We start from the raw sequence: 12,833 nt of genomic DNA on the forward strand, positions 1-12,833 counted from the left end.
GTTTTATTTTTCACCCTGCAATATGTCTTCTTCATGTGTGGTGTCACTATCAGGTGCCTTGGCCTCTTAACTCTTTTTCAAGGTTTTAGCTGCCTGGTACAAAGATGCTTAAGTGAAGTATAAAGGATAAAAAGAATTTTAATTATCTCTATGTTCTCAGCCGAGGTATGAGCTTGTAGGTATCCCAGAACTCTCTCTGAGGAATGTAACGGCTTGATTTCAAAAAGTCTATTCAGAAATGTATCTTATGAGTTTTTGTATTGGCAAAATTGTTAAGACATAGACCATATAAAAAGAGGAGATTGTATATCAGAAATACCCATGATGGTATACTTGTGTAATATGTTGTGAGGGAAGAAATGCCTTCACAAAGACCAATTCTATGACATAAAGCTTCCAACTGAACTATATCAAAAACACACTGTAATGGGAGGTACACCTCCCAAAGTCCCTATTTATGGGCATTGTATGAGTATGCGAGACGTAAAGTCCTAGGGTAGACCAAGGCTTTTCTTCCCCATTCGCTTTCCCTAATGAACGGCACTTTGAATGGGTGAAATGTAAAATATTTTATATTTAATAAAAAGGCTTAGCCAATTATCGATCAAAAAAAAGGCAGCCCACCACATATGATTATTATTTTATTCCATTATTTTAATTATGCACATGCTAGGCAAAAGGGGGACATTACATCTATGTATTGAGCCTTTAAATATTTAGAAGTGAAATATGAAGTGCCCAGGACAAGGTGAAGCTTCTAACAAAAAAAATATGAATATTATATATGAGGTGTTTTATTTATAGTTTTATTGGCAATTTTATACACACACACAGTGTTCCAGATGGGTTTCGAAGACGGGTACAAAGGGCCTAATTTTGGTAAGCACAGTGGGATGGCAGTCTAGGGATGGTGTTGTAAAAACTATATATACTATACATAGGGTGCTTGAAATGTTAGTTATGAAAAGACGTACAAGTAAAATAGCAAGATTTCAAATGCCAAATTGTCAATAGAACTAAGAATACTAAATAAAATTTCAATTTGACAAATGAAATTGTAAAATTGATGAAAGGAAGATTTCTCTCATATCAAAAATATCAATAGATGATTACAATGAAAGGCATGACATCAAAACAAGTACAAGAATTATTCAAAAAATCGTAATTTAAAAAAAAAATCACCTTATGGGTCATTGGGCAACAAGCAACGTCTATAAATCTCTGGGATAGTTGATGAATGTCTGAACATACTGACAACATCCCCAGGACATTGTGTCATCCCTGCATTTTGGTGGCAGTGAGAGGGCACACCTTCCCTATCCCCCCCTCCCAAGAACGCAAGGGATCGGAGGACAAGACATGTCCATATACATATATGTATGTACCCATACCCAAATCACTTACTTAGGATGTGTTTTCCATGTTTAGTAAAATGGAAATATTTGACACATTTTGAGGAAGTTTTGATTGCTATCTATGTTACTGATTTTATTTCTTTTTGAAGATTTTAACATGTTCCAAGGGGTTGTTTAGATTTGTGGGTCATACCATTAATATATTACGGAAGTAATTGGTAAATACTTACTTGTTATTAACAAAAACTGAGAGGTCTAAATATACAAAAGAATAAAGAGATGTTTCCTTAGGAAACTATCAAAAAGAATAGAGATATTCTATTCTAACAGATAAATCTAAAAAAACGAAAGTTAACTAAAGCTAACTAGACATTTACAATAGATCATCATTTACTAATAATAGACAATTATCCATTATTGCAATACCCTCCCTTAATGGTTAATCTATCTAGAACAGCAAGCTGTCCTCTGAATTTGACAAACTTATCAGGACCAAGAGGTTTGGTGAGAATGTTTGCAATCTGATCTGTGGTAGGAACATACTACAAATCTCTAGTCTCGTCTTCAACCAGTTGTCGTATGTAATGACAATGAACATCCACATGCTTGGTTCATTCATGGGAGACTAGATTTCATGCTAACTTGATAACGCCTTCGTTATCAACAAACAGAGTAGTCGATCTTGCAGGTGACATCTGCATATCCCCAAGCATCTGACAAAGCCAAAAAGCTCCACGTGTTGCCTTAACAGTCCCTCTGTAGAGGAGAGAGAAATTGTTTGTTGCTTCTTACTAGTCCATGTGACCGCACTGAATCCCAAACTGAACACATATCCAGAAGTTGACTTTTTATCATTAACAGAGCTTGCCCAATCTGAATTTGTCAACCTACCAAGTTTAGGAGTAGAACTTTGAGAGTACAGAAGTCCATAATCTGAAATGCCCTTCACATAACAAAGCACACGCTTTGCTTCCATCCAACGATCAGCCTTAGGAGTTGTCATAAAGCGTGAAATATAGCTGACTGTGAAGCTAATATCTAGCCTAGTAGTAGAGAGGTAGATGAGGTTGTCTACTAGTTGCCTGTATATAGTATCATCAATGGAAGAAGACTCAGACTTTGCTGATAACTCTCCTTTCTCCATACATGTAGATGCAGGCTTGCAATCCTATATACGAAATTAGTCTAACAGGGCCCTGGCATATTTGGACTGAGAGATGAATATACCAGAAGATTGTTGCCAAACTTCAACACATAGGCAATAATGCATGAGCCCAAGGTCAGTCATATCAAAAGATTGGCATAAATTCTATTTGATTCCCTGAATCAAAGATGTCGAACTACCAGTAATGATCAGAGCATCCACATAAATAACCAGAAGGATGATGTCACTATCAATAGTCTTGATATATAGATTTGAGTCTGAAGAACTCCTCTTGAAGCCTTGATCACTGAGGTACTTATCAATTTTTATGTACCATGCCCGAGGGGCCTGCTTCAAGCCATAAAGGGTTTTTACCAATCTAAGAACTTGATGGTCTTTACCAGCAACCTTGAAACCAAGAGGCTGCGTCATGTAGACCTCTTCATGGAGATCACCATTCAAGAAAGCACTCTTGACGTCCATTTGATGAACCTTCCAGCCAAACTGTGTTGCCATGGCTAGGACTAATCTGATGGTGCTCATCTTTGCAATAGGAGCAACGGTCTCCTCATAATCAATGCCCTAACGCTAAGAAAAGCCCACGGCACTAAACAAGCTTTATACTTGTCCAAAGTACCATCCGATTTGTATTTGATTTTATAAACCCATTTGCAGCCAATGGATTTCTTCCTTGGTGGAAGATCAAAAAGGACCTAGCTTTTGTTCTTCAACAGGCTCTGGTGTTCAAATTGCATGGCCTATTCCCACTCTGGAATTCCTTTAGCCTCATAATATATTTGAGGTTCAAATACACTGTGAATGTTGGCCATGAGAGCAAAGTTAACAAAATCTGTAGTTTTGCTCTATTTCCAAGCAATTCTCCCATCAATGAGCTCATCATCACGAAGATCAGTAAGTGTCTTAGCACACCACTTAGGCTAGATAGGAGAATGACCAACATGAGTATCAGGAGATGCATGATGATCAAGTTCCTCATCACAAGAATCTAGATCAAACTCAAGTGAAGCATCTACAAAGTGAGGTGATCCTGCAAGAGAAGCCCGAGGTATCTGTACAAGTATCACTAGTATTACTGGAGCTGCAGGAGCACTTCTGGAGCCCTCCCATCAGGTGGACCTAATGGAAGCCGAACTCCCAAATCATGAGCTTGCATAGGCTGGTCTATTGGATAAGGAACAGGAGAAACAGGCTTGAAAGGTCCTTGCTACTCATCAAAGACTACATCACGACTGTAGATGAGACGAGATGTCTCAACATCGATCAGGCGATAGGTTTTGTGAAGACTGCAATATTCAGCAAGCATGAGTTTCTGACTCTTGGCATCCAACTTGGTGCGTGACGCATCAAGGATCCAAACAAAAGCAAGGGAGCCAAAAACCTTTAGGTGACTAACCCTGGGCTTGCACCCTAACCAAGCCTCTTCAGAAGTTCTACCTTTGACCGCCACTGTGGGTGACCGATTCAACAGATAAATTGCAGTGTTAACTGCTTCTGCCCAAAACTGCTTCGGAACATGTCTGTGTTCAAGCATGAATCGAGTCATCTCAATGATTGTCCTATTCCGACATTCAACTACACTGTTTTGTTGTGGCATGTGGGGTGTGGTTAACTGGCGTTTGATGCCATGTGTATCCAAGAAGCTCCCCCCATTGTCAAAATCTAAGAGTAATAATAGATTTCCAAGACTCTTTTTCAACTAAAGGTTTAAACTTTTGAAATACAGAAAATGCATCTAATTTCTTTTGAAGGAAATACACCCACATTTTTCTATTGAAATCGTCAACAAACAATAGAAAATACCTAGACCTAAGAACAGGAGGAGTGGCCATAAGGCCGCAGATATCGGCATGACCAAGCTGAAGTACTTGAGAAGCTTGCCATGAGTCGCCACTGGTGAAAGGTGTGCGATGTTGCTTCCCAGTTTGGCATGCGTTACAAACTCCAAGCTGTCAAATCTGAATCTCTGACAATCCAAGAACAAGCTCATCCTGAGCAAGCTGTGAGAGATAATGCACGTTTAAGTGCCCATATTGTTGATGCCAAAGTGTGCTGACAGAAGACCGCCAAGCAGCCATAAGCTAAGTCCTGAGAATCACCAGAATCAGTAAGTCTGAAAAGACCATGATCCTCAAGACCCACTACAACAGTAGACTTAGTTGCCCCATGAGTGATGGTGCACTGATGTGAATTGAAGGTGACATCCAAGTGTGGAGAGTGTCACAGTATCTTATTGACTTAGTTCCATCCCTAGAATGTAGTACACATCAAGGAATATGTGATTCCTCCCAACAGACTAAATTTGAATGTTGCCTTTACCAACAACCGTGTACTCTTCTCCGCCACAAAAAATAACAGGGTCTGAATAAGGCTGGTAGTTAGTAAACCAATCTTTGGGATGAGTGAAATGATGAGAGGCACCTGATTCAATGTACCAGGCAGGCGACTTCACATGATCTGCAAGTCTTTTAGCCATGAAGGCATAAAAGGCAGATTCCCCCTGATCAATGTGCTATGCAGTGTTCACTTTGGGCTATGAACCTAATTGCTTAGAATGTGCAACTAAGCGTTACCGACATTCAACCTTCATGTGTCCAAATTTGTGACAATAGTTGCAATGAATGTTCTTCTTTCGAGAACCATCTGATGCTGGAGCAAATGACTTCTGTTGAGATGGCTACTAAAACTTGCCTTTATCCTTCTAAAAGGATTTTGCAGCAAAGACTTGCTCTGTGGAGGTGGAACTAGAGCTGCTACTGAATTGTTGTTTCCACTGATCTTGCTGAAGCAGCAGGGTGCAAAGATCATTGAACTTCAAATCAACACCAAAAGATGTGATGTTGAGTCTTGATAAAATGCTCATAGGATTTTGGTAAATTCCGAAGAGCGATAACCACAATATCTTCTTCCTCCATCTTGCGACCGATGACAAGTAACTAATCACGGATTTCTTGAATTCAATTTAAGTGTGCCTGGAGTGAGTTGCGCAATAAAAAACAGAGTGTTTCTTCATAAAGAAAGCTCTACTTTTGTCAAAAGTCTCGTGAAGACCTTTGAGATTTGTCCAAATCTCGGCAGCTATCTTGTCGAATGGAATATGAGAAAGCTGATCATCAGCCACAGATAATTTGAGAAGCATCACTGTCTCTCGATTATTCAAATCTCATGTATCTTGATCAGAACCAAGAGCAGTCGGACATTTTGTAACACCCAGAACAAGTTGATCAGTGTTCCGATATTCAAAAATTGCAATAATCCGCTGCTTCCATGTGCCATAATTTGGACCTTAGAATTTGGAGTTGTGCTCGAGCAAAATGTTTGTCGGAGATGCCATGGACCGTTTTTCAATGAAAAACGGTGAAAAATCTGTGAATGCACATTCTTCGAGGAAAAAATGGAAGACCCAAAAAAACAGAGAGTGACCCAAAAGAGAGCTCGAAAAACTCAGAAGGAATATGTTGTCATTTTCTGAATTTGTTGGCTTGAAAATCAAGGCACGAAAAATGAAGCACCTAGAAAAATCGGGCAACAACCCAATTGAGCTCTCAAAAAACCCACCAAGAATCTCTGATCAAATTTTTTTCAAGCCCAAAAATTAGGGTTTCAAAAAACCCTAGTTAGCAGCCATTAATGGTCAAAATTGCAGAAAAAAGGTGTTTTGCAGGCAGAAAAATGGCTGATTTTATTCAAAACAGGAGTGTTTTGGCTGAGACAGAGAGGATGAGGAAACAGCACCAAAAACACCCCAAGAAATCACTGATTTGCAAATTTTCGATTTTTAGAAAAAAGTCCAAGAAAAATACGCCTATTTTTCAGACGAATTCACAGATCTTTGTCTCTGAAACCCTAGCCATGACTAGGTCTTGAAGAACGTAAAAGACTTCAAAAAGAATTTCAAAAAATTTTGAAGCAGATAATTTCGAAAGAAATTATAAAAAATTCGAAAAAAATTTAAGTCTAGGCTCTGATCCCATATTATGGAAGTAATTGGTAAATACTTGCTTGTTATTAACAGAGACCGAGAGGTCTATATATACAAAAGAATAAAGCGATGTTTCCTTAGGAAACTATCAAAAAGAACAGAAATATTCTATTCTAACAGATAAATCTAAAAAAGCGAAAGCTAACTAGATATTTACAATAGATTACCATTAACTAATAATAGACAATTATCTATTATTGTAATATAATACCTGGCTGTATCATGACAATGTTGAAATGTGGGGGATGTGAAGCAGCTCTATTTTATGAGCTCATCCTATTTCATTGGGCTTATGATACCAAACCATTAAAAAGATCAAAATAAAGATTTTCATGAGTTACTGTATGAAATTTATAACTTCTGTAAAAGTAGCATTGATCCCAGTTTCCAACCTGCAATTAGCCTGATTTCTATTTCAATAAAATATTAAATTGTTTCCAAGTATTGGGGGTTCAGGGTATGCATGATTTTGGGAAGTACATCACTTCATACTTGTTGAGGACTGTGAGCAAGTTTGTGTTGGATTTCTAAGTGTTTCATATTACTGATCAGACCTGACTATGAGTATCAGTCACAGAGGCAGTTTCACATTGTAATTTAGTTTGTGAGGAGCTTGGGCAATCTACATCAGCTTGGCCACGTGCATGTCAATGTATTTTCAGTAAATGCCTATAGAGCAGGTTGCTGTCTGTGCTTTCTGAGCATATTGAGTTGATCATTGTACTTATAGCAATTTATAATTTTGATCAGAACAATAAGTCAACTTAATTTAACAATATACTTCATTTTTATGCCCTTCTTCATGCCCATCTTGTAAGCCTTGGATGGTAGTACTGTCAGAGAAATATATTTGTATCCATTTTGTTTTGTTGAGCTGGATGATTTGCCAACTGCATATCATGCTGATATAGGTCTTGGTCAACTCACTGTAACACCCCATGTATTTCATCGGCCCTCTCAAGCAATGAACAAACAACTGTAAGCAACCATTTTGGTTTGAACCAGCTTAGCCATTCTGCCAATCGCTTGCATTAACACATGGCGTTCCATTTGAGTAGTGTTGATTGAGGTTGGTTGTGTCCCCTACCTGCTATGGTCAGCTTGGTGCCATTTCATTCTGTTTGCATACACTATAGATGGTGATGCGGTTAAAGCACTATATGATCTCACTTTGCCCACTCCAAGATCTGAGTGATCAACTTATGAAGGAATTGCATATACATTTTGTATTCAAAAAAAATCAAAAAACTTGTAGGGCGGTTTGTTACAAAATGTATTTGCACTAGAATTAAAATCTGAATCTAAGAGAGATTATGCATCAACGTAAATGAAGCTCAAAGAAGAATATAAACTATAAACAAACCAAAATTACTATTCTAATTCGGAACAAAACTGCTACAAAGCGGGTTTCTAAAATAGAATTTTCTGATGACCAAAATGTGCAATTCGGCCCACAAAACTTAGGTGATATCCAAATCTCAAATTTTTATATTTATTTCAAAGCCTAGAGTTTCACAATATTCTCTTCAACTTTACCCATTTCAAAGGTTGATACTTCTTGTCAGAAAAGATATGAGGTGATATCGGAAGCACCAGAGAAAGGGTGGATCAAAAAGTAAACTTTGATGGATCAGCAAAAGGAAATCTGGGTCCATCAGGGGCTGGATGTGTAACCAGAGATTCTATGGGCAACATCCAGGCCATGGAGTCAAAAAAATACTTGAAGAATGTACCAACAATGAGGCTGGAGCACAGGCAGTGCTTTTGGCTGTAAAATGGCCAAGAGTATTCAAGCGGAACGCCTGCATTTGGAAGGAGACTCACAAAATATAATCAATGCTATAGCCACGGGCAACTCACATGTATGGAAGATCACAAATAACATTTCCATCATAACTAAAAAGCTGATGTGTTTCTGCAATATCAAAGTATCCCATGTCTATTGAGAGTGCAACACCTTGGCAGATTCCCTATCCAAGGTGGCTACCACCTTCTCCCGTCCAAAATGCAACGCTGACACAGGTGGTACACTCGGTCAGGAGACGACCAGGCAAATGCAATGACTGATTGATGACGTTGGTTGATGACGCAGAGAGACAACGGTATATTTGAAATTCCAGTGGCTGAGTACATTGGTATTGTGTTGAGGTGGCAGGCATTGCATGCCAAGGAATGTGGGCAAAGATTCGGCACAATTGAGAAGACAGTGATTTATTGTTCACTCTGCATGGAGGAAAGTATAGATGTAGTAGCAACCATTGAGCATTTGCATTTCATTTGGTTGTAGCATATGGTGAAAGTTCGCAGATGGAGGCAAACTTCAGCTTCAAGACATCCAAACAGCAGATGGCCAGCTGGGGTCAAGTCTCCACAGCGAGGCTGAAGCATGCATTCACAACGGACGACCTGTTCTTCATGATTATGCTGTAAGGTCTACTGGGCATTGACTATTTGATTGCCACCTACAAATTTCGAATCAGCGCATATATCTTCTACTTTTTGTGCTTTAAGGCTTGAATTTTCAACCATTGATGAAGTGTGGAAGGAGGTGAATAGGTGTGTGAAGAAAGAATGGAGATGGTTCAATGCCTTGCTGCAATATGTAGTGCCTTGTCAGGGTTTTAATACTGACCAAGGAGACTGCATTCATGTACCAGGGTACCTGCCAAACTTGCTCCCTCCCATAACCTGGAGAGATGAGTTGAACAAGGGAGCAAGGAAATGGATGCCCAAAAGATGTGACAAATTATCTGTACCTAAACAACAGCAGGGAGATGGTCATTGTCTCAGATCAAAGTATAGTTGAGTTTGACAAATCCGCTCTCAAGTACCAGCTCGCAAATTATTGGAGAGCTCCAGCAGTCGGTAATGGCAGTGGGCAAGACATTGGTGAACCGGAGACGGTGGCTAGATGAAGAAGACCAAGCAAAGGTGCTCCAAGGGTTGCTCAGGGAAAGAGAGGAAGACCAAGCATGCGGGGGGGGGGGGGAGCAGTGGTAGGCAGCGAGCAGGAAGAGACCCGATGAGCATTGCAGAAAGGAATTGTGCCGAACACCAAGATGCAGAATGTGGTGAAGTCAGTCCATCATGCCCTCAGGTGTGATCTTTCTTTTTTGGTTCTGTGTTTTTGGTTTTCTATATAAATGTCCATCAATAGATGCAAACACTGGTATTTTTTGCTGCAAGCGTTGATGCTCTCTTTTTATGCATATGGTGTAATGGGGGAACTTTTCTGGTTTAGGATTTGGTCGTATACTGTATAGGCAGGGGTAGGAATTTTTTGCAGTACACAATTGCATAAAAGGTAGAGGCATGGATATAATGTATTTTCAGAAACTGTGCAGGTATGTTGTGAAGAGCAGCATGCAGAGCCCATGGGGCTGAATCATCCTTTCCGAAATTTGAATTTTATATTTACAAACTCTATCATTAATAATAATAAAATATAACTTTACGGATCAAAAATATATATTCTCTTCACCTTTTTGTGGAAAACAGGCTTAGTTTGACCTCCATATCCTGATTGTTTCCTGTCATAACGTCTCTTTCCTGGGAAAGAAAGACCATCAGATGTTATAATTAGACAAATTAAAGAAGTTTGTTCCACTTCCTTCAAGTGTTTTCATCAACAACGGCTCACCTTGGGCAGCAAGACTATCTTTTCCCTTCTTGTACTGAGTTACCTTGTGTAAGGTGTGCTTTCTGCAAGCCTTATTCTTGCAGAAAGTCTTCTTAGTCTTTGGTACGTTCACCTGCAAGAATGATAAATATTAAGAAATGTCCACAAGTGCCATTTGATATTTCAGAAAGACGCAAGGTTGAGTTATTCTTAAATTGAACAATTTATTAAAAAGAAAAATTTCGAATCATATGCAATCCAAAAAACACTTCTAGCATGCATGCATTGTGAACTGCAGAGAATATTATCACCAATTCTTTGATGAGATCTTTGAAAAAAAAATTATACTGACAATATCTCCCTCTGTAAGATGAAATTTTATAAACTACGACTGAGATTTAAAATGCAATGTTGTGAATATCAAAAGGCCAGGTTGCTGGTTCTAATATGGGGAGGGGTATGGGTATGAGGCTCAGGTATGCTGGTACAGTAAGGTTGACTACAGTACAGATGAGTATGGCTGTACCTCATAATTTGTAAAAAGAAAAGACTTGTAGTTCATTAGTTCATGTCTAGTCGAATGTAAATACAGATTGTAAAATCAATATTCAATACTATTAATCTTCATATTGCTCTCCATAGAGAGCACTGAAGAAAACATTTAGTTCAACTCCATTTGAACCACAATGAGTTATGACACTTCCACTAGCCAAGTCCTTTGCAGAAGCTGTTTCAATCTAAAGATACTTTTGGCTTGTGCAACAATAGCAAGCTTACATCCCAATTCCTCATCACCCCCTCATTTTAATATAAGTTTACTATGTGATAAGAGTTCCCAGTAACTACTGGGGGTCTGGGAGTGGAGAGGCCAATGGGATTAAGGAGACATGGCCTCTCATGGGGATCTAGAGGAACCGCCCATCATGGGGGTTCTAGGGGCATTCCTTCAGCAAGGTCAAATGGCAGCAACCCTCATGGATTCCAAAGCAGCAGCCCTAGCACATTTCTTGTTGGTAAAGAAGCAAAGCCCCTGCCACCAAGTCCAAATTAAGGCCTTCGAAATCACAAAAAACCTACATGGCATGTGCAATTTTCACAATTTTATCGCTTAAGTGCAAAATTTGGTGTTTGGCACTCTTTGGTTATTAAAAAATTAAAAAGATTTGCTTTTGTTTTATCTTTGTGCAGCTCTTGGTAACCCTAAGTTTGCCTAGGATCCTGCCAAAGCACCATGGACAAACCCAAACTGCTCTAGTCACATAGCAACTCTCCAACTGGTTTAATACCAGACCACAACATTAAGGTGTGTACCGTACAACACAGACAAAAAGCAATTTTAAATCTGATTTTTAAATATATAGCCAAGCAATTACTTTTCTCACAAAACACCGTGTAACTAAGAAAAAACTAACAGCAACCTAAAATTTGCTCGAGACTGAATCATAAGACATGTCTCGAAATTCCTCCTGAAATTCAATTGTAATTTGTCTCTTAAGCGGAAGCTTTACTCAAACCAATGTCAAATGTGTAACTCACTTCAGCTTGATTCAACTAACCAATGAAGCTTTGCCATCACCTCCTTGTCATCCTCTTCTTTTCTCACTCTTTCTCTGGGTGCTTCAATTTTTACATCCACTTCAACCATAAACCAAAAATCCCAAACAAGCAATAACTGTTTTTTGTTTGCAAAAGAGGAAGACGGTAATCATTGACTGACTATAAAAGGACCTACAAAGGGCTATATTTTAATGGAGAATATCAAAATCCACAGTTGGAAACATCCTAGGCTCCATGACTAACCATTTCAGACAAAATAAATATAAACGGCCACAAAAAATAGTAAAAAATATCATCCATCAAATTTTGTAAAACCAACACATCATAGCCCTACAAGGGACCCTAAGGATTTCATCATAAAGTAGCCATCTATTGAAGTGAACAAGCTTCATCACCTAATTCATTCTTCTTAGGTCCCATTCACCCTAGCATGCTTAGGTCATGTGTCTTTTTGTGTTTCAAGTCATAGGATAAAGATACATGTCATCAAATAGTTTAATCCTATCTTTTTGAATTTAATGAAATCTGAAGCTTCATAGTAAATCAATTGCTTTTGTTTTCTGTGATAGGGTGTTTTAATTGCAAGTAATTCTCAAAGAGTTGTGGGTATCTGTTAATCAACTCCAGCACCATCATCAACAACCACAGGTAGAAAGTTGTCAGGCTCCATGACTACCACTTAAGGTTTAATTTTGTTTTAATTTGATCAAGCAAAAAGTATCAGGAGTGCACCAGAGCATGGAGAATGAAGAATGGACGAAAGAGAAACAAGGACTGGAATAAGAAAGCAGATTTCCAAGGATAAGCAATAGGGAATTGGAAGAGAAATTGAAAGCAATGAAGAGAAATGGAGAGGCAACTAGAATGTGTGTAGATTGACTGATTGTGAGAATACATACCCCTTCAAAATGTTGGGCCTGCTGTAGTCATTGCCATTTGTGTGGGTTTTGCCTTAAAATAGAGATAGAATGTAATCTTCCTTTATCAAGAGATTACTTTCATAGAACATAACAAAAAAGATTAGGAGGAAATCAAATTAGATTCAGAAACCCCAAATAATTCAAGCGCTGAGAATTATTTTAAGCATGTTTCCATGGAAGTTTAAACAAGAGGACAAAAAGACAGATTTCAAGGACGGCAATTTCTATTCTCAAATTT

The 12,833-nt window shown here is 38.6% G+C and overlaps 1 protein-coding gene across 1 annotated transcript in view; it reads right to left on the reverse strand.

Moving 5' to 3' along the window:
- LOC149556844 (large ribosomal subunit protein eL42) overlaps nucleotides 1-12,833 on the reverse strand; it is a 48,502-nt gene that overhangs the window by 13,358 nt on the left and 22,311 nt on the right. The window contains exons 2-3 of the mRNA XM_089831433.1: nucleotides 10,140-10,251; nucleotides 9,981-10,048 (exon numbers count right to left, since the gene is read on the reverse strand). Coding sequence (XP_089687559.1) covers nucleotides 9,981-10,048; nucleotides 10,140-10,251 — 180 coding nt within the window. The remainder of the gene's footprint in view (nucleotides 1-9,980; nucleotides 10,049-10,139; nucleotides 10,252-12,833) is intronic.

The sequence above is a fragment of the Cupressus sempervirens genome, chromosome 5, assembly GCF_028749045.1.
Source record: "Cupressus sempervirens isolate cs-2001-9-10 chromosome 5, ASM2874904v1, whole genome shotgun sequence".
Taxonomy (NCBI): Eukaryota; Viridiplantae; Streptophyta; class Pinopsida; order Cupressales; family Cupressaceae; genus Cupressus; species Cupressus sempervirens.